The sequence below is a fragment of the Ambystoma mexicanum genome, chromosome 6p (assembly GCF_040938575.1).
Source record: "Ambystoma mexicanum isolate Mex_15411 chromosome 6p, UKY_AmexF1_1, whole genome shotgun sequence".
NCBI classification, from domain to species: domain Eukaryota; kingdom Metazoa; phylum Chordata; class Amphibia; order Caudata; family Ambystomatidae; genus Ambystoma; species Ambystoma mexicanum.
The window spans coordinates 19,917,492-19,939,950 of NC_090935.1; the positions used below are offsets into that span (position 1 = coordinate 19,917,492).

Genomic DNA, 22,459 nt, shown 5'->3' on the forward strand with positions numbered 1-22,459 from the left:
TTTTGAAACGAGAGCAAATGGTTTCCATGCCAGCAGCCGCCTCAACTTCAAGGTGAGCAAAGTCTGGGCCATGATTGGGATTAGGTGTCAACCTGGGGAATAGCCGTTGTCAACTGAATTAACAATTGAGATTATGTTTATGTACTGTGGAATGTCTATGTTACTTGCGTATGCGTTGACAAGTATTGAGCCATATACTGGTTGCGTGTCCACTTTCCAGGCACAGTCGTAGTGGTATACTGTATTAACTGCCCATTGATGGTAGCAAGTGCAAAATGGTGTGAGCGAGTACCTGGGCATATCATCGCAATGACTGAGTGTTTGATATGTGCACTAATTGTAGCACTTTATTGCAGCATTTGAACAGCTACTATGACGCATCCTGGCACAACGAAATCGCAGGAGACAAGGGACACTCTGGTGACAACTAACCTAAGCTAAGTGCTGCCCTACCTCATGTGTGTTTATTATGTTGCTGTGCCTTTGTATACTGCTATAGTGATTTTGTATTTGTGTGTGGAGTCAGAAGCTGAGACGTATGTTTCTATGAGTGTAACAGCTAGCTGGAAGCATGCGCAGTGATAAAAACCTCACCCTAACATCCCCAACCTATCCATAACCTCTCCCTAAACCTCATTCCGGTTTCCCTACCCCCACTCCTATCCAACCATTGTCACCCTACCCTAACCCTTCTTCCCTGCTGGGGTTGTGGAGCCCTGTATAAGCATTGACTTGCAGCAGGTCCCAAAAACGCTGTGGGGGTGGTTGGTTCATGCCACTCCTGCGTCTCGCAGCTGTGGACGGACCCTGTCACAGAACTGCATGCAAAGTAATGTTATTTTATGAGTTGTGTTGTAATGCAACAGACACATGAACCCTCAATATGTAGCATTTTCTGTAAAAGTCATGAATTGACGCGATTCACGGATGATGGTTTGAGGGCCACTTTTTTTGCGGCGAGGGGTGGGCCACTTTTTTGAGGCGAGGGGTGGGCCACTTTTTTTTTGGTGTCCTGGCCTATTTCTTGTCCCAGTCCGACCCTGGTGTGGGGTAAGTTGGTTTAGAGATGTAGGATGGTGCGAGGTTAGCCCTGGCTTTGTGGGTAAGGGCAAGAGCTTTGAGGGATATTCTGTGCTCTATTGGGAGCCAATGCAGATTACATCTAGTCTCAGAGATATGCGACTTCTTAGGGATGTTGAGGGCTGCCCTAATGGCGTTATTTTGAGTTACTTGTAGTTTGTGAATATTTTTGCGGCTAGTGCCGAAGTATAGGGCATTACAATAATCTACTCTGGACAAGACTAACGTTCTAGCAAGAGTAATGCAGTTGGGAGTGGAGATAAACGGCCTACATGCGGTAATAAGTTTACACGTGTAGGCTGTTGAAGACGCTACTGCATTGGTTTGTTTGGTGAAGGATAATGTGGCATCGAGGTAGATACCAAGGGTTTTAGTATTATTAGAGACAGGGATGGGGTTACCATCAATAGTGAACGATTTGAAAGCAGTATTTAGTTTTTTTAGTTTAGCGTGAGTACCAATGATAATCAACTCAGTTTTTTCATCATTGAGACAAAGTCCACGGTGTGCCATCCACGCTTGTATTACTGCGTATATTTCATTGAGGGTTTTGCTATCAGTTTCATAGTCGCCAGAGATAGGAATGAGTATCTGGGTGTCATCCGCATAATTAGTATACGTGACACCCAGATAGTCAAGGATATCGAAAAGGGGCTTCGTAAATACATTATAGAGCGTTGGGGACACGCAAGAGCCTTGCAGGACACCACACGGGACTGGTGAGGGTTCAGCCGTGTCAGTAGCAGAAAAGACCCTCATGGTTCTGTTAGCCAAGAAGGAGCTGATCCAGGCAGTGGCTGCGTCGGAAAAGTGAGCTGCAGATTTCAGGTGGTGGTAAAGCGTTTGGTGGTTGACCAAGTCAAAAGCTGCTAACAGATCAAGCAATAAGAGCAGTGCTAGTTTGCCATTGCCTTTTAAAATTGGAATCTGAGTAGTGAGATCTATTAGGGCAGTTTCCGTGCCATGTCTAGGTCGGAAGCCGGATTGCCTTAGTCCCAGAAGATTGTTTGTTTCTAGATAAGCCTGTATTTGCAGGTAGGCTGCTCTATCTAGTATCTTTAGTAAGAAGGGTACAGTTGTTATCGGCCTATAGTTAGACGGGTTGGCTGGGTCAAGAGTGGGTTTTTTGATTAGTGGGATGACCCAGGCGTCTTTTAGGTTATCAGGCACTACTCCCGTTTTGAAGGAGGCGTTGATAAGGTTAGTAATGAATGGTGCCAGTTCATGAGCTGCTGGTTTGATAATCGGAGCAGGACAAGCGTCGCCTTGGCAATTCGATGGTTTAAGTTTCCTAATGATGTTTTCTACTTCCCAAATTGAGAGGGGTGAGAAACTAAATGGTTTACTTGTTGGCTCAAAGGTAGGTGACTTGTTAGGCAGTTGTTTGTGATCAGGGTCAGCGAGTAACAGGTCTTTTTTCGCATTGATTTTAGATTGTAAACGGGCTATTTTATCTAGAAGTGCCTTCTGGGTGTTGCTGGACCATAGTGCATCTGTGAGACATCAATAGGGGCAATCGGGTATTCTAATTCTTTTAGAATCTCAAAAAGTTCTTTTGTGTTAGATTCCGCTTGTTCAATCCTTTTGTTATAGGTGTCTTTTTTGCCAAGTATAATAGCTTGTTTATAGCTATAAGTTGCTAGAATTAGTTCATTTTTATTATTTACTGAAGGGCACTTTTTCCAATGTGCTTCTGCAGTTCTCTTAGTTTTACGTAGTTCTGCAAGATGCGGCGTGAACCATGTATTCAGGTGACGTTGTGGTTTAGGTTTCCGCAATTTTAGGGGGGCGATGGTATTCAAGGCTTTCAGTATTGCCTGATTGTAAATGTCTACTAAGAATGTGGGGTTGGAGGTGGCCACGTTGTCAAGAAGGGGAAGTAATAGCGGTAGGAGTTTATCTGGTGTAATGTCTTTCTTATTTCTAGTGCGGGTGGCTGGAGCAACGATAGGCGCAGGGTGTTGTGTGTTGGCTTTGATGGAAAAGGTTATTTTATGATGATCCGACCAAATACATGGATCATTGGATAGAAGATCGATCGAGCAGTTAAGGTTGGTGAGCCAGTCCAATGTTCTTCCTTTGATATGTGTGGGCTCATGAATAATATGGGTATGACCCAAGTCTGATAGGGCGTTAGCTAGATCACAGGCATTATTATTCGTGGGGTGTAGTAAAAGCTTAACCACGGTGCGGCCATTTTAAGGTGACCAAAATCGCCATTTTGTTTCCTTCTTGTTTTCTCTAACGTTGCCTTTTGCTTCATGTAAAACTGCTTTGCTGAAATATTATTCTGCTTCACTGGTGCATAATGCAAGGCCGCAAGAGGCATGTTGAAACATAACGCAGTAACCCAGACAGAAATGCCCGGTCTCCTCCCTCACATATCCTTGGAGTGAGCAGGAAGGCATTCTAATCAGTACAGCAGGTGCCAGCTAGTCTCGGTAGCACAGTAGAAATGCTAGAGCGAGCATTAAATGACTTGAATTATGCTCTTCTTTGTGGCCCCCCTTTCCTGAGCCCGGTAGAGCCCTGGAGAGCAAGTTGACCCCCCAGCACACAAATAGAAACTAGGAGATAGCAAGGCCTGGAATGTGTCTCTCCGCACGCACAGCTTGCTTGCAGAAACAGAAGCATTGTGTTCTTTAAAACAAAGACTTATGTCTGTGGGCTTACAAAATTGCAAACTGTTACTAAATGAATGTTTGACAGTGTCATACTCGTCACCATTGTCAATCATCATGCCTAGTTCAAAGGAAATGCAATAGGGGCGGTATAAGTGGTGACACTACTGATTACTAGATGCTTGTTTTGTATATATGTAACTGTTGTACGAATTTCTCTCTCTTGCGTCCCCTGAGGTCTGGTAGACACAAGTCGCGGGAGTGGGACCAGTTGGCCAACTGAGACTATTTGCTTTGCAATAAACCCTAGATTTTGGGAATACAACCCCATGTCTGGCATATCAGTTTGTGTGTGGTGACTGTGCTTTGTTTCCACAAACGAGGGTCCCTCAGGGGCCCCTTCAGTTGGGTGTATAGTAGCAAGACTATGGCTATTTGTTGTGTCCCCTCCACCATTCTTCGCAATACAGAGAACAGGAATGGCCACTCAACCGAGTCGAAAGCTTTAGTGGCGTCGAGAAAAGCTGCCACTATTGAGTCCTCTTTTCGCACTGCTGGTCTTAACTGAAACATTCTCCTAAGACCATGCAATGTAGATCAGCCTAGTAAATAAGCCTGCCTGGTCTGCTCTGACCATTGCTGGCATCATGGGCGAAAGTCAAGAAGCTAGGATTTTGGCTAGGATCTTATTGTCTATGTTGATAAGCGATATTGGACAATCGCAGGAGCAGTCATTACTGGGCTTATCCGGCTTCAACAACTCTATTACTATTGCTTCCCTCAGAGATTCTGCCAGGTGTCCCCAGCATGTGGGGCGAGCTTGTCAGCATATTGTTTATAGAATTCCACCATGAGCACCTCGGGCCCCGGGGACTTCCCACATTGGGTAGAGATTGTATAGCATTCAGCACTTCCGCCAGCGTTAACGGGCGGTTCACTCTGGTCATCTGTGCACCAATGTAGTGCTACCTGATCCAGATATGTGTCTATCTCTGCTTGGGACGCACTCGTCTGGGAGGAGTATAATTGATCATGGAACCCAAAGAGCTGCCTTATTATTTCTTTGTCCTCATATTGATCCACCCCCTGCTTGTCCGCAATAGCCACAATCCTACCTCTAAGATTGTCCATCTTTGTCACCCTTGTCAGTGTTCTCCCTGGGGTCTGTCCCTCCCCATATTGACGTATCGCCACCTATACCCCAAGATATTTAACCTCCCTAAGCGCTAATGTCTGAAAATCCTGTCGCAGAATCCCCGCTTGTTCTAGGTTTGTTGGGGTGGGAGCAGCTGTCTGTATCTTCCTTATACTACTCTCTTTATCGGCCATTTCCATCCTAATTTGTCTTAGTATTCCCGCTTCTTTGGATATACACTCCCCTCTGATCACGCACTTGAAACATTCTCATAGTGTCCCTGCTGAACTCACTGATCCCACAATGGTTGCAAGGAAATTATCTATGACTGTTGTCACGCATTCTCGAAATACTGCATCTTTGAGGCCCTCATTCTTGAAGCGCCAAGGGAGTTTCCCCCTCGCCCGACAGCTCAATGACCAGTAATACAGGGGCATGATCTGAAATGGTGCGGCGAGAATTCCCACTACCCTCACCTATTCTAGTAGAGACTGTAATATCAGAAAAAAGTCCAGCCATGACGCTGAGTTATGTGGCACTCAGTGGCATGTATATTACCGCTCATTCTGGTTCCTGACCCTCCATATGTCCTCGATCTCCCATGTAAAAGCCATGCCCCGTAACCTGCCTGTTCCTCTTGCCCCTGTCCGGTGGTCATCCCCTGTTCGATCATATGCAGGGTCCATGACTGCATTGAAGTCTCCAGCCCAGATTATCTCCCCCGGTGACAACATCTCCAGCTGCTGGTCTATCCAGTCCAATGTGTCCACTGTGTCCTGGTTTGGGCTATAGTAGTTAACTAACGTGTATAGTTTCTCCTGGATAGTGCACTGAACTATGAGAGCTCTGCCCTCCTTGTCCTTGGAAACATTGGACTGGCGGAACCCAACGGAGCTGTGTATAATGGTGCCCACTCCCCTCGCATACGAGGAGTATGATGAAAAGTATCTGTGGCAGCCCTAACATTTCCCAAATTTAGACTCCACCTCCGGTGCCAAATGGGCCTCTTGCATAAAAGTAATCCTGACCCTGTGCCGTTGCATATATAACAGGACCTTCAACACTTTGACGGGCAGTTTAGCCCCCTGACGTTCCAGTTTGCAAGATTAAGTGTCACCATTGCTCTTCGTTGGAAAATGAGCTTTTCCCCGGGCCCGATGTCTCAGGCATGTTGTCCCCCCTGCTTCCTGTCGATTACACCGTGCAGACTCCAGACATTGTGTGTGTGGAATGGTGCATGTACCGGTCTTTCCTCCCCTGCCCTCCCGCATCGACAACCCCAATTCGTCAGTGACCTGCATACCCCCCCCAACCTCCTGTCAGCAACTCTAACCCATCTTTCGCCTTGTCCCTCCCCTACCCCCCCGCCTGCTGACTACGCCCAACACATCAGCATTCTCCCAACCCCAACCTTATACATAACTTGGACTTCAGCTTGAGGGATAGCTATGAGACCAACCCTCCGTCACACCCAAAAGGATACAGGGTTACCCCTACACACGCAAATCTGGGCACAATCTGATTTAGGTGTCATGTGTTGTTAACGGGTATGCTTCACTCGACATGGTTTCATCCATTGTTAGCACATGGCCGGGGGTTCCTTGGTAGCATTTCTAGGAAGGCCGTGGCTTCCTCTGTGGTCTGGAAGAAGAGCGCTCGCCCCTCATGTTCGATGCACAGCTTAGTCGGAAATAACATGGTGTATCGGATGCCCCTCTCTCGCAATTGCTTTTTAACTTCGGTGTATGTTCTCCTGGAAGCTTGCATTTTGTCGGAAAAGTCTGGAAAGAGTCTAATCGTGTCCCCTTTGTTTGTCACTGTCCCCTTTGCAAAGGGCCACGTCTCTGTCCCGATAATTCAACATGCGGGCTATGATCGGACGGGGTGGTGTCCCTGGTATCGGTCTCTTTCTACTAGGTATCCGATGTGCCCTCCCAACTATAAATACTGCTGAAAATTAATCCGTTCCGAATGCCTCCCGCAGTATCTCTTCCACTAGAAGTTCCATGTTTCTCTGCTCCATCGATTAAGGGATTCCGATTATTCTAAGGTTGTTCCTCCGTGATCTGGATTCCAAATAGTCCTGCTTATCGGTAAGTTCTTTCAGTGCCCCTCTCACCCGTGTCATCTCACTGGTTACTGCTGCAGACACCTCCTCCACCCTGGACACTCTTCCTTCTACCTCATCTAGCCTCACTCCGTGTTTACCCATGCAGACTTGCATGTGATCGACTTTGCAGGTGAGCGTGTCCAGTTTCCAGTCTAAAGATTGAATGCTGGTTTGCAATTGATTGAACATCATCTTAATGTCTTGAAATGCCCCTGCCGGATCCTGGGATACTGTCTGGTCCTGGTCTTCAGGGGGGTCCTCCATTGGTTTGTGGTTTTTTGCCTGCGAGGATGCTTCAAAATGTTGTTGGACTGCTGTTTTCCCTCCTTGCCGGTCTTGGACATTTCAGTTGTTCTGGGTTCTTTAAGAGGCGGATATGCTGTGTCCGCCGGTGCTTTGTTCCAGCGTATTTCCTCTTTTGCAGTTTTCAAGTGTCTTTTGCTGGTTGTCCTGTGTACCCCTTGACTCTGGGTCCAGTATCACTCCCTGGGAGTCGGCTAGCCTGAGCTACATTTTTTCTTATGCCAAACAGTCCTGAGGTGGTGATCCCACGAGGTGCCCACTCCACCCGGCCGACTGACAGCACTTTCACTTCAACGCTCTCAGTATCACCCCTGTTCTCATGGGGGGGGGGTGGGTGAATCGGGTTTCCCCGGGATTCTGTTTGTGCTGGTGTCCAGTGTTCAAGCGTGGTGTCCGGCGCATGTGGTGTTGGTCTCGGTGTCCCCGGAGCAATACTGGGGTGTGTTCTCCTTCCCCGCTTGCGGCCACTCTGCTGTTACTCCCACTGTTACTCCCACTGCAGTTGTAATGGGGCTTCTCACAGAGTGCCGGTCTCACCATGAGTGATTAATGCTGATTGAGCCCTATCTCGGAGCTGCAACACATACTGCGGTGGGCACAGTTACCCTGCAAGCCTCTGGAGCTCTGGGCCTCTCAATCCAGACACAGCGCTGTGAGGCCAGATCTATTCCAATGGGAGGAGTGTCTGATTATATCTCCCCTTCAGTGAGTCTAGTTTAGGCTTTTTTATGCACACTGTTATTGTGCCTGCTGTCACCTCCTCGACACACTGTGACATAGTGAAGCCCCGCTTTGGCAGCGGTGTTAGTCCAGGTTGCCGGGTTAAGTGCCTCCTCTCTCCCCCACAAGGCTTACTTATGTCTCTTGATTCTGATATGGTGCTGGAGAGGCAGGAGTCCACAAGTCCACACCGCCTCTTCTCCGCAATTTGGGCACTGACGATCGCTATCAGTGCTCGGGAGGAGCAGCAGCTCCATCAACCAGATATATCGATTCTGCAGATCTGAAGTTGGCCTGACCCACCGCATGCCCCCCGGATCCCTCTCAGCCGATGGTGGTTGCAGAGGGCTGGGGTGATCGCTACATGCAGTCATGTCGTGCTGCCAGTGTGTTCACGTGTCCTCTCCGCTCCGCCACCTGGCGGTGTTGTGTGTCTCTATGCCTAGGTGTCCGCGCAGCACCCGCCGCAGCCGTTCCTTCTCAGGGTAGGTTTCTCCACTCACTCAACTTCAAGCGTATTTACACCTGCAGTTCTGTCGGCATCCCCGAGCTCACCAAGTGAATGATTTCAATGGGTGGACCACCAGCTGCGACCGACGTGCACCCCCAGTACGTGAGGCTCGCTGGTTCTTGGCAGCTTGCTGAGGCCCCCTCCTGCGTCACCCAGAACACTGCGCAGGTCCTCTTGGTGATGGTCGGAGCCCTCGCTTACCGCTGACTCATTTTGCCCAGAGCTCAGTAGTCACGCCTCCAGCTGCGGGCAGAAGATATGCCCAGATTCCGCGCCCAGTCCGCTCCTCCTTTCCTACTCGGTGCCGCTGCGTCTCGAGTCTTCCGCACCTTCTCTGATTCACCACCATATCAATGCCGTTTTTTGTCGCGATTTTGCACCGTTGCTGCCGCGGGTTTGTCTTATGTGCCACTGGTTTCAGTGTTTAGGAAGTGCAGAGAAAAAAGGCCAGATAATAACCAGATCTGTTTGGGTGTGCGGGAGCTCACGGGCTCGTGGCCATCTTGGCATTGCCCCCTCCCAGCCATTTTTTATTTTTATTTTATTACATTTGTTATACGCCCAGACCCGGGGGTAACACGGCGTAGTTACAGACAATGGGAGAATGCAAACTTAGAAAGTACACAAAGGTACACAGGAACAGCAGTCAATAATATACAATAATATGCAAGCCATAACCTTAAGACAACAGAAAGGCCTTTTTCCTGGGAACTCTCTCGCCGATTCTAATCACGGGAGACTTAGAATGTGATAGTGGGGACATTTGCCTCCTCCTGAACACCTGATGTTTCCATGGACTGGTGATGTCTGCTCCTGTGTCACTTCTATATGGGTGACTGTACCTCTACCCTCAGTGATGCGTGCTATTAGATGTAACCTGGCCATTGGGAGGGAGGCAGGAATCCTGAACATGGGAGACTGAGTATGCGATAGTAGGGACTTTTCCCTTCTCCTGAAAACCTGATGTTTCCATGGACTGGTGATTTCAGCTCCTGTGCCCCTTCTATATGCATGACTGTACCTTTACCCTCTGTGTTGTGTGCTATCACACGTAACCTGGCTATTGGATGAAAGGAATCCTGAACACAGGAAACTGGGAATGCGATAGTGGGAACTTTTCCTACCTCCTGAACACCGTTCCTGTGCCCCCTCTATATGGTTGATTGTGCCTTTACCCTCTGTAATGTGTGTAATTGCAGGTAACCTGGGCATTGGCAGGGAGGAATACTGGATAGTGGGGACTTTTCACTCCTATCGCACATTTGATGGTTCATGGACCGGAGATTTCTGCTCCTGTGTCCCTTCTATATGGGAGGCTGTGCCTTTAACTTCTGTGATGTGTGCTATTGCATGTAACCTGGGCATTGGAAGGGAAGGGGGATACTGGTCTGAGAATGCAATAGTTGGGACTGTGCACTCCTACCGCACACCTCATGGTTCATGGACTGGAGATGTATGCTCCCATGTCCCTTCTATATCGGTATATGTGCCTTTACCTTCTGTGATGTGTGCTATTACACGTAACCTGGAGAATTTGAAGGGAGGGCAGAATATTGGACACAGGAGATTGCGAATGCGATAGTGGGGACATTTCCCTCCTCCTGAACACCCGAAGGTTCCCTACACTGATGATTTCTGCTCCGGTGCCCCATCTATATGGATGACATTGCCTTTACCCTCTGTGGTGTGTGCTATTACATGTAACCTGGCCATTGAAACGAAGGAATCCTGAACACAGGAGTCTGGGAATGCGATAGTGAGGACTTTTCCCTGCTCCTGAACACCCGATGGGTGCGTGGACTGGTGATTTCTGCTCCTGTGCCCCCTCCATATAGGTGGCTGTGCCTTTATCCTCTGAGAGGTATCCTATTATACGCAACCTGGGTATTGAGAGGGAGGTAGAGAGGAATCCTGGACACAGGATACTGGGAATGTGATAGAAGGGACTTTTCCCTCCTCCTGAACACCTGATGGTTTCATGGAATGGTGATTTCTGCTCATGTGCCTCTTCTATTTGGGGGACTGTACCTCTACCCTCTGTAATGTGTGTTATTGCAGGTAACCAGGGCATTGGAAGGAAGGAATCCTTAACACAGGAGACTAGGAATGCAATAGTGGGGACCTTTCCCTTCTCCTGAACACCCGATGGTTCCATGGACTGGTGATTCCTGCTCCTGTGCCCCTCCATATAGGTGGCTGTGCCTTTACCATCTGTGATGTGTGCTATTACATGTAACCTGGGTATTGGAAGAAAGGAATCCTGAACACAGGAAACTGGGTATGCGATAGTGGGAACTTTTCCTACCTCTTGAACACCTGATGGTTCCACGGACTGGTGATTTCTGTGACTGTGCCCTATCTATATGGATGACAATGCCTTTACCCTCTGTGGCATGTGCTATTACACGTAACCGGGGCATTGGAAGAAAGGAATCCTGGACACAGGAGACTGAGAAAGCGATAGTGGGGACTTTTCCCTCCTCCTGAACACCTGATGGTTCCATGGACTGGCGATTTCAGTTCCATGTAATAATGTCGCCACAAAAATCTCGCCCTGCAAAAATATCGCCGAAAAATGGCCGTTTTTTGTGGTGACATTATTGCATGGAACATGCGGGGAACACCTCCGCAACCCCCAAACTTTTTAAAAAAAATTTATTTTTTTTTGCCCCTGTACCCATATATATGGTCACCCTTATAATATCACTGCAACCTTTTCCCGGCGATATTATTTACGTCGACCATATATATTGGGATAATATTACCTGATACCACGATTTCTGCTCCTGTGCCCCCACTATATGTGTGACTGTGCCGTTACCATCTGTGATGTGTGCTATTACACGTAACCAGGGCATTGGGAGGGGGTAGAGAGGAATACTGGACATGGCACACTGAGAATGCGATAGTAGGGACTTTTCACTCCTCCTGCACACCTGATAGTTACATGGACCGGATATTTCTGCTCGTGTGTGTGATGCTGGAAATGCATCAGAGGGCCTCTGAATACTTGTCCTTTATTGCTTTTTATTATGTGTTCTGTCTTGTTTTCCACACAGGAGTTCATGTGAGACTCCTGGCGGTGCAGCTCTTCTTGTATTTGGTTTGGTGAAAAGACCCTTGGGATACCCTTATGGCACCCATGGGTGGGAGTACGACCCTTTGCTCCTACCTAGTGTATGTTTTTTGGCACCTGTGTGTGGCCCACAGAGCAGGGTACGGGCTGGTGGCAGCTCCGTGCTGAATTGACTGTTGACCTGTGCATCCTCCATTTTGGGATGCCCAGACCCTGTCATTGGAATCAGTGGATTTGAGATAAGAAACAAGATGGCCCCTGTGGCCTCTTGCTTTCTATCGCCTGTTACCTTACTTTTCCCGAAGTCCCGGGAAGTCCTGACTCTGTCCCTTCCCCCCGACTGGCTGTTGGGGGGAAGTTCCATATATGGTGTTGTGGGGGAAGTCCAGGCCAGACCGGCTGGAGCCTTACCAATGACTGTATGTTGTGGGTACGCCTGTGGGGTGGGACCTGGGTGAATGGAGTGTGTGGCGAATACGCATTTTGTGTTGTGGGTGTCTAGTATCTGGTGTTTGACACAATGACTGAGACAGCCCTGCCCAAAACTGGTATGAATGCAGTGTGGAGTGCTGAATGGCAGAGTGCTGGTCCGAATCCACATTCTCTGTTGCGAGTGTCTGGATGGAGAAGAATGGCCAGAATGCACTGTGCGCCTGACTGGCTGCCGGACTGCCTGAATGCCATTCTGGAAAATTGGTTGCCTGAGTGTGACCCAGCAGAGTGAATGGGAGATCAACAGTATATCTGGGGGCCTCTCCATGCTAGAAATCGTCCAGAAGCTGAAGTTGAAACCGACGCTTAACTTTGAAGCCCACTAGAAGAAGAAGAACCGCTGCACCGGTCCTTCACTAATCTGAAAACTGTTGTGCTTTCAAGGAACTGATCCAAGAGAGGACCTGGCTAGGAGACCTCTCCCCGAACTATGAGGGACCATCGTGCACCAGCTGATCTTTGCCAAAGCTCCCTGCTATACAGACCTCCGAAAGGCTGCCGACCGGAGAAGGAGACCGCCAAGGATCCGGAGAGATGCACCGGACAGCCTCCACCGCTGCCGACCGCCAACGCCGACCGGAGCTGCCGTGCTCCTTTTGCCTAAGAACATTTTGATACAAGGACTCCCTTGCTTATCCTCGTCGACCCCTTTCGTCCTGCCAGAGAAAGTCAAGGCCACCAACGACCGAGGAGAATCCGCTGGTGGGCTCCCGCCACCCGAAGACCTCAAAGATGCCGACGAAACTACTGAAGCCAGCCGTGGTCACGTCCCGTTCGCCGACACCAGACGCCGACGCCCTGGCTGGGCCCAAGTTCTTCATTGACTCTTTGCGGCAACAAACACTTGTCGTCGAGGTGCAACGCACGCCTCTTCTTCACAGGATGTTCACCAGCTTTCGTCAACTAGCACTGCGAAGATCGAAGCGGCTCCCTTTACGACCATGTTCGCTTCTTTCTTCATCGAATCTCTATGACCCGTGGCTCCTGCCTGAAAGGGAGTGCGCTCAAGAAGGGCCCGTCAACGACTCACCGAAGAACTCTACGAAACCAGGTACTTTGGGGGGAGTAGAACTTGACTCTAATGGACAATACATGGACTGGGCTTGTACAATATATCTTTATTTACAGGTGCCCCAGGTGGGCGGATCCTCATACAGAACCGTGCATAGGTAAACTGTGCCTTTTCCTCCTAAGACTATGGTGATATCGTTTTGCTGTGTTGATTCGTATGCAATTTGAACGGAGTAAAGTTGATGCATTTTAATGGAATCAAAGTAATCGTGGTACCACCTAGAACTGTATATATTTATCATTTTATAATTGTCGGAGCACAAAGTGTTTTATTGGGATTGTGTATATAGCTTGAACCTTATTTATATAATGAGTTGTGTTTTAACTAACATAGTGTGTGGACCTTCCTTTGTGGGTGCTTGGGGACTACACTGTACTTAAGAACCAGCCCACATCACCTCCTGAGAAGATAGGCCTTGATTGCTCGTCCATTGCTACCGTAATAGAGAATCTTGGCTGGGGTCCTCTGTGCCTCTCGTCTACCAAATAGAGAGCAGGAGTACAGACACCCCCTTCCGGTCCTTTACAATGTGCCCCTTCTATTTAGGGGACTGTACCTCTGTGATGTGTGTTACTGCAGGTAACCTGGGCATTGGAAGGGAGGGAGGGAGGAATCCTGGACACAGGAGACTGAGAAGGCGATAGTGGGGACTTTTTCCTCCTCCTGCATGCCCGATGGCTCATGGACCGGAGATTTCTGCTCCTGTGTCCCATCTATTAACGTGACTGTTCCTCTACTCTATGTGATGTGTGCCATTACACATAACTTGGGCATTGGAAAGGAGGAATACTGGAGACAGGAGACTGAATGCGATAGTGGGGACTTTGCACTCCTACAGCACACCGGAGGGATCGATGGACTGGAGTTTTCCGCTCCTGTGCCCCCTCTATATAGGTGGCTGTGCCTTTGCCCTCTGTGATGTGTGCTATTACATGTAACCCAGACTTATAAAGGGAGGGAGGAATACTGGACACGGGACTGAGAATGCAATAGTGGGGACTTTTCCCTCCTTCTGAACACCTGAAGGTCCCCTACACTGATGATTTCTGCTCCTGTGCCCCCTATACATAGGAGGCTGTGCCTTTACCCTCTGTAATGTTTGCTATTACACATAACCTGGCCATTGGAAGGAAGGAATACTGGAAACGGGAGATTGAGAATGCGATAGTGGGGACTTTTCCCTCCTCCTGAACACCTGATGGTTCCACGGACTGGTGATTTCTTCTCCAGTGCCCCTTCAATGTGGAGGACTGTACCCCTACCTTCTATTGCACATAGCCTGGGCATTGGAAGGGAAGGAGGAATACTGGACACAGGAGACTGAGAATGCGATAGTGGGGACTTTTCCCTCCTCCTGAACACCTGATGGTTCCATGGACTGGGTATTTCTTCTCCAATGCCCCTTCAATGTGGAGGACTGTCCCCCTACCTTCTATTGCACATAACCAGGGCATTGGAAGGGAAGGAGGAATACTGGACACAGGAGACTGAGAATGCAATAGTGGGGATCTTTCACTCCTACAGCACACCTGATGGTTCCACGGACTGGTGATGTATTCTCCCATGTCCCTCCTATATAGGAGATGGTGCCTCTACCCTCAGTGATGTGTGCTATTACAAGTAACCTGGGCATTCCAAGGTAGGGAAGAATACTGGCCACAGGAGACTGGGAATGCGATAGTGGGGACTTTTCCCTCCTCCTGAACACCGGATGGCTCCATGGACTGGTGATTTCTGCTCTTGTGCCCCCTCTATATAGGTGATTGTGCCTCTACCCTCTGTGATGTGTGCTATTACACATACCCTGGGCATTGGATGGGAGGCAGGAATCCTGGACACAGCACACTGAGAAAGTGATAGTGGGGAGTTTCCCTCCTCCTGAATACCTGATGGTTCCGTGGACTGGTAGTTTCTTCTCCAATGCCCCTTCAATGTGGAGGACTGTCCCCCTACCTTCTATTGCACATAACCTGGGCATTTGAAGGTAGGAAGGAATCCTAGACACAGGAGACTGGGAATGTGATAGTGGGGACCTTTCCCTCCTCCTGAACACCTGATGGCTCCATGGACTGGTGATTTCTGCTCGTGTGCCCCCTCTATATAGGTGGCTGTGCCTTTACCCTCTGTGATGTGTGCTATTACACATACCCTGGGCATTGGAAGGAAGGGAGGAATCCTGGACGAATGAGAAAGCGATAGTGGGGACATTTATTTTTTGGCTGTAACTGTGTATTTTCTTTGTGTAATAAATTGGAGTTTAAAAACACATTAAGGAAATAGTGCCTTTCTTTGAGACGGCACCCATACCTTTGTCAACTTGAGATGCATCCCTTCGGTGTCCTTTCAGAATTGGTTTTAAGTCATGTGACCTGGAGGACCTCCCATTGGTGGATGCAAAGACAGAGGTCAAGGTAATGAAGAGCAGTCATCACCTCCTTCTGGCAATATTGGCCCTTGTCTGAAAACAAATGCGGCTGATAACAGTGATGTCAGGAGGGATGTGTCAGTTGCCGCTCCTGTTAGGGCAAGAGTCTCATGGGTTTTTCCCATCAGAGTCCTAAGAAAAAAGTACCCGCCCCCCCAATTTGGATTAACACATTCAGGCTTTCATCAGGATTATGAAACTTCACAAGCTTCTGATACATCTAAAAGGAAGTTCAGAATGTGGCAGATGGCTCTTGCATGAAGACACACGCTGCTCCCACACATCCTCTCTCCTTCAAGGTCTCCTCTGGCTGTGACTGACGATTGGGCTCCCAGGTCCGTCTTCATATGTTACCATTTGTTAAAGCAACCAAGAGTACCAGTGCAGTCACACAGCGTGACTCACATTCTGGAAAGATACCTTCATAAGTGACAAAATCATCTCTCCTCTGGGAAGCTCATGAAAATGGGGATTTCACCAGGACTCCTTGGTTATGTGCTGGCGCCCCAGTGCCAGGAGACACTTCTGATTATCATCAGCTTCTCAAAGCTGCTTAACACAAATGAAGGTCTCTCTGTTCCGGCCAAAAAGCCTCCGAATAAATCAGGAAGGTTTCTTGATGGAAGGTGAATGTAAGTGTTAGAAACACACTTTTTTAGCAGGTAACGACTGGGCATAATTGCTTCTACAGTGTCAACATTCGGATCCTGGAGACTCTAGAGCTTCACAGTCACTTCCTCAGCGCTCCCCTGAGGACTCTATTATTTATTAAAACACTGGTCCAACCTTGCAGCTTTCAGGATGTTCCATGCACTCGCTGCCCTTTCTGTAAAGAAATATAGTCTAATATGATTTACCACAATGCTCCCAATACCAGTTCTAATGCCCCAAAAGGTCCCCTGGTGCTAGCAGAATTACCCTGTAGGAAAGCAGATGTGCTTCTCGTACAGCAAATCTTAACGAGACTTTGATTATTTCTTTCTTTCACTACAGCCCCACAAATGAGTATATACTGTCAAGAATAGTTGAAAAATACAACAGCTCAGGTCCAAGCCCGCCAACTTCTGATGACATAGCGGACACCAAATAACAGCACACATGATAGAAGACTATAGCGCCAATGTTCCAGCCTTGCAGTAGGCAGGAACACTCCAGACACAGCGGCGAGGTGAACTGCAGCAGGTATTCTTCAAGGAAGGTGTGAAGATGTTTATAGAGATATGTCCCTTTGCAGCTGGGTTAGGGTTATCCAAAGCCCTGCCCTTACACATAGATCGGGAAGGAAAGAAGCAGGTCATGCATTTGTGTGGCTTCTTCTAAGCATCACACAGAGATTTTTAATGTCCTACCCACAGTCCTAGAAAACACATTATGATTGAGCACATGCTCAGATCTATCCATCTATCTCCCGCCCGCCCTCCCCCCCCCAAAAAGCACTTCAACTATTGTTCTATGGGGGCCTCCTTTCAACATAAAAACCCACTGCATGGAATCAAACATTTCCCCTTCTGAACTGCACTCTTGCTTGTGCTGCACGGTTGATGAAAACCGCATGTGTCCACAGGAATCCACACGCACTCACAAGCCGCACCATATTGATGGCAGAGGAACATAAACAAATACCTTAATAGCCACAATCGCCCCCCCCGCCCCCTCTCTCTTTTGAGCCAGAGCAGCAGAAGATGTGCTAACACTTCTCATACTTCTTTCGCTCAGTCGTCTTGACAAAGCCAAGCCCTTGATCTGAAGACTTTTAGTAACAAGGCATTAGTAACTTTAATTAATGGCAAGGGTGTGAGCTGTTGGATCCAACCCATTGACGATTGCTTGCCAATCTGGACTACAGCAATGCATTGAATCCTTGCCCAGCCTAGATAATGAGTAAGGAAGAAGAGGCTATGACAGCAGCGAGTAGTTACCCACTCAACATACTCCTATCGTTCACCCGAAATTACACAGAGCACACTTTGCACCCAACAATGATGGAACACCCCCTCTCCAAGTCAAGTGAGTGGCAAGAGGTAGGGCACAGAGAAGAGAGCCAGGCGTAAAGTGGTCATGAAACGCACTTTAAAGCTTGAATATGTTGAGACGAGTCGTCACGGCAACCAATTCTGCACACATCCTCCATCTACGTTGCAGGCCAACAGCCTTGTTCATACCTATAGCTGGAAATTACAGAGAAATCGAACCTTGGAAATCCTAGAGAAAAGCAAATCTTGCAGATGTTCACTTACCAAGCCGTATCAGAACCACAGCCCATTCTCCCTCCTCGGACTGACAGGATTTGTCCAACAGATGCCTCCTCTCCCTGGGCCTTGCAGATTCTCTCATACCTGCAATAAAGAAATGGACCTGCATTGAACACAGTGATCCAAGTGGAGACTGCAGCCGCGCTCCCCACACTGATGTCAGTGATGCACGGTTTGCTCTTGTATCCCCAAATTCTCCTATTCTCAAGAGTGTTACAGTGCCAAACTTTGTGCCGTTGTTAGGCAGAAACCTGTGCAGTTCCCTTGGGGAACACTGCAAAAGATTTAAGACTACAGGTAGAGCAGTAAACCCCTTTGGTAGCAGTCTGTACCACCCAGATTTACCTGGTAGCTGTGGCTGAGCAGTCAGACTTCTCTCAAGAAGAGTTAGGCAGTATGTAAAGTATACACAATATGTACCAAAACACAATAGCACAAGCAAACACTGACCAGAGCTTGGTTTCAAAAGAATATAGTTATTTATTTAAAATACACATAAGTTAAAAACACTCTAGTAAAAATATAGTAAAAGCACTTCAACACAGTTATACTGAAAGTAAATTCAATCCTTTCTCCTATCTAGACAACTCTAGGTTAACACCACTTAATTAAAACAGAGGTGAGTGCTTAACGTTAGATGACACTCTAGTAGTTTCCAAGAAAGGGAGAGAAAAAGCAGAAATAGGTTAGACACACCACTCTAAGGTCCAGAACACTTGCAATAGGCTTAAAGAAGAATAAAGTCACAGGTGAGCAAAAGTCACTAGGCAGGGCCCACTCTTAGAGTAGCCGGAGCGAAAATGTGCCCAAGATCACACTGTTAGTTAGAGATTCAAAGTCTTGCAAAGAGTCAAAAAGAGTTTAGAGTGGCTCAGAAAGTTTAGCCAAAGTGTCCCAGGCACTCCCAGGTTCGAAAGCCGGGGACTAAATCTACCCCGTACAGTCGGTAGCAAGGGAAGCCAGGCGGAACACAGTACCTTAAGCGGAAAGGATCCTCCAGCGGGGGCAGTTGTTCCAGGCAGCGACAGCAAGGCTCGACGTCGGTCAGGGGAGAAGAATATCTCGCTGAAGAGCAGAAGAGAAAGGTCGTAGCACTGCCCGGGAAGAAACCAGCCGCGGAGTCCTCCGGTTCAAGGGTTGGTACCGACTTTCGCGGTATGGGGGTAAAGTGTGGTATTCCGGATGCCGGGGTGCTTGGCACAGGCAAGGCGGCCACGAGATACCTCAAAAGGACGGAAAGAAGGCGAAAACTGGTTGTCCCCACCAGTCAAGGGAAGGAGCCACTCCGTTAAGAGTTCTCCTCGGTCGTCGGGAAAAAGTGGTGAGACGGTTCAGCAGGGCTCCACCGGGTGGTGTCGTCGAAGCAGGTCGGCTCAGCTCTTCCCTCGTCGGATTCTTGGTCCTGTGGCGACTTCTGAAGTCCCAGTCCCCAAAGCCCTGCTTTTATGCAGCAAACCCCCATTCACCCAGCCTAGCTGTCACTCAAACATGCTAAGTGGTGAGCCGGGCGGCTCACCACTTGGGCCAATCAGGACGGAGTGCGACTTGAGTTACCAAGGTAACTCAGTCCAGGGTGCCTAAATCCCCCTCCACCCCTCCTAAGTACCCCAGACAGAGTGGCACCACTTTGGAGGGCTTCTGTGGAGAAGCCCGCCAAAAGTGGAACAAAGGGCTCCACTTTGGGTCAGAGTTACAGAGGCGAACACCAACGCCATTTTAGAATCAAGTTTTGGCAAAAAGTCCCAACCGGAGTTATAAAAATAAATATATAAACCGGCGGTATGTTTAAGGCTACCGTAAATAAATAATTAAATGTGTTAGCCTAAAACAATGGGAAATCCCATAGGGAAATATTCGCGGTCGAATATAAAAAGTAGTTTCCACTGCCACCAGCCAAAACTCGATCAGGGGGGACGGAGACGTGCCCCCTCGACTAACAGACCCTGGGGCAATCGAATTGCCCCAGCCAGTACGTCCACAATATGATGGTTTGTACTGGTTCTGTTCAGGATTCAAGACTAGCAAAGTCTTTGGTGACTTTACATGCCCTGGGAGACAGTAGTCAGTCCCAGGGTATGGAGTCTATGTTGGGGAGTCCCTAGGACACCCCTGGGTCACGGCACAGAGGGTGCTGTGTGACCCACATCACAAAAATACATGAGGCCCTATGGAGTAAAAGACCCCATAGCCCATTCAACACAAGGTTTAACCAAGAAAACACACTTCAACATGTCCAAGAGTGAGGGTAAAAGAGTCTCACTCTTGGCAGGAGAAAAAAATTAAACCCCAGAAATCCAGCAAAGCTGCTGGGGGACTCACTAGGTAGGGAAATTCAGCCTAACCAGAGAATTCTCCCTAACACTCGCCCCCCCCAGACTAAGGGACAGGAGGATTTAATCCACTCCTGGATGAACCTCATACCTCTAGTCGATGATATACATCCTAGAGAGTCCATCAGCATTTTGATGGTGCCACCCTGACCTGTGCTCAATGGTGAACTCAAAGGTTTTCTTTTGTAAGCTAACGGACCTACAGACCCTTTGAGGAACATCAGTCTTTTTGTTATAGGGGATCTGGTTGACCAGTCCCTCAGAAGTTGGTACAACTTCTGAACCTATGTTAGGCTTTTTCAAGGGGTCCTTATAAAGGATTCCCTTAGATCTAGAGGGGCCTCCAAGGTTCCTCACCACCTCTCTTGTGGGAGCAGGTTGGGTCTTAGGCCTCTTGGTTGGAGGGGTTGGGGTTAGGCAATGTACCTGCTTCCCCTTCCTCTTAGATCTACCCTTACCTATTTTAGGAGTTCCCCCCCTAATATTAGGATTTGAGTTGGGGCCTTCAGTAGAAGGTCCAACAGTCTGAAGGTTTTTGGCCTTAGACTTTTCTTTTCTGGTTTTCCACCAGCACTGAGAATTACCAGTTCTCTCGGGTCCAGATAGGGGCCTAGTTGGTCTATCCACCTCTTCCTCAGAAGCAGGGGGAGTCAGAGACTCTGAGACTAGGGGAACAATGATGGAGCTTGGTTGGGGCTCCCATGTTCCTAGCATACTATCCGGAAAGGTGCCTGGGTCAGAGGTCAACTTACTAAACCCAGGGCTTGTAGTGGGGTTCTCAGTAGAGGGTCCCACAGGCTTAGAAGGGTCCTTCAAGGTAGCCTTTCTAGCCAATTTGGTTAAGTTCTGCTTCTCCATACTGGGAGGCCTGGGGGTATGTGACACTACTCCTAGAGTTCTTAGGTCATTCCCTAACAGGACCTTCCCAGGTACCTCAGCCTGAACACTGACAGGGATCCTTACTGTCATGTTGTTACATTGAATGAGGGCTGGTAGAATAGGAACCATTTGGACAGGGCCTCCAGACATCCTAGTGGGACCTTTGGGTGCTTTGGCCACATCTTCAGGTTGAAAGAAGCTTTCATCCACTACTGTTCTGCTGGCCCCAGTGTCTCTCCTGGCAGGAGTATCCTGGCCATTGACAAGAACACTGTCCACATAATACACCTTAGAGTTAACAGGTAGGGAGTTATACACAACCCTATTCTGGGGACTAACCAGACCCATAGGCTCTAAGTTTACAGTTGCTTGAAGACCCAAGGGTTCTTCAGCAAAGAGTTCAAAGTGGGCACTAGCCATCTGTACTTCATCCTCAGGAGTGAAGGCTAAGGAGACTGTGCTGATCCCTGCAGGTTTACCCTTGCACTTGGGATCTCCTTTGATATGGTCAGTACCCTGACAGACATAGCATTGTCCAAATGCTCTATGGAAGGGTGGCTTGTTCTGACCTCCTTCTGGCTTGTGGCCAGAAGGTACAGTAGCCTGACTAGGTTTCCCATGTGGCTTACCCTGGTTATTTTGTGGTTTGGGGCCCTCTTTGGGATAGGAATTATTAGAATTCTCTTTGGAGTCTTTTTTAGGCTGTTTCTCCCCATCCTTCTTCTGAGTTACCCCAGAATCCTTGTGAGTGGCCCTGTTGGCAACCCACAAGTCAGCAGCCTTAGCTAGTTTCCGGGAATCTAATTCCTTGGAATCAGCCAAGTGTTGTCTGAGCTCAGGAGAGCAGGCATCATAAATAGTCTCCAACATAAACAAATTCTTCATACCTTCATAAGTGTTCACCTTGTAACCCTTAATCCATCCCTCTAAGTTTTTCAAACATTCACTCACCCAGGTAGCCCAAGGGGTACCATCATGCTTTTTGAGGCTCCTAAACCTCTTAAGATACTGGGAAGGGGTCTTCCCAAACCTAGCTATCAAAGCTAGTTTCACACATTCATAGTCCTTCCTATCCTCCTCCCCCATCTCCATTACCACATCAGTGGCAACAGGGGGAAGCCTAGAGAACAACCAGGTGAGTAAGTCATTTCCTGTGATGTTCTGGAGCCCATGATTATATTCAAACAGAGACAACCAATCCAACACATCCAACTTAGGCTCATACATACCAACCAATTCTTTAGGCATCCGGGGTCTTTTAGGACTGGAACTTCTAGAGGAGCCAGAGAGAGAAACATTCTCAACAGATAATTTCTTCATTTCTAAGTCATACTTGAGCTCCATTTCCCTTAGCCTTAGTTCTTTGTCAGTTTGAGCATTAAGTTTCTTATACTCCAATTCTAGCTTCATTTTCTCCAGTTCAAAGTACTGAGGACTAAATGTGGGACCTGGT

At 48.2% G+C, this 22,459-nt stretch overlaps 1 protein-coding gene across 2 annotated transcripts in view; it reads right to left on the reverse strand.

Moving 5' to 3' along the window:
• LOC138511146 (zinc finger protein 37-like) overlaps positions 1–22,459 on the reverse strand; it is a 436,669-nt gene that overhangs the window by 123,888 nt on the left and 290,322 nt on the right. For both annotated transcript variants that reach the window (XM_069626646.1, XM_069626645.1), the window contains exon 5: positions 17,783–17,881. In XM_069626646.1, coding sequence (XP_069482747.1) covers positions 17,783–17,881 — 99 coding nt within the window. The remainder of the gene's footprint in view (positions 1–17,782; positions 17,882–22,459) is intronic.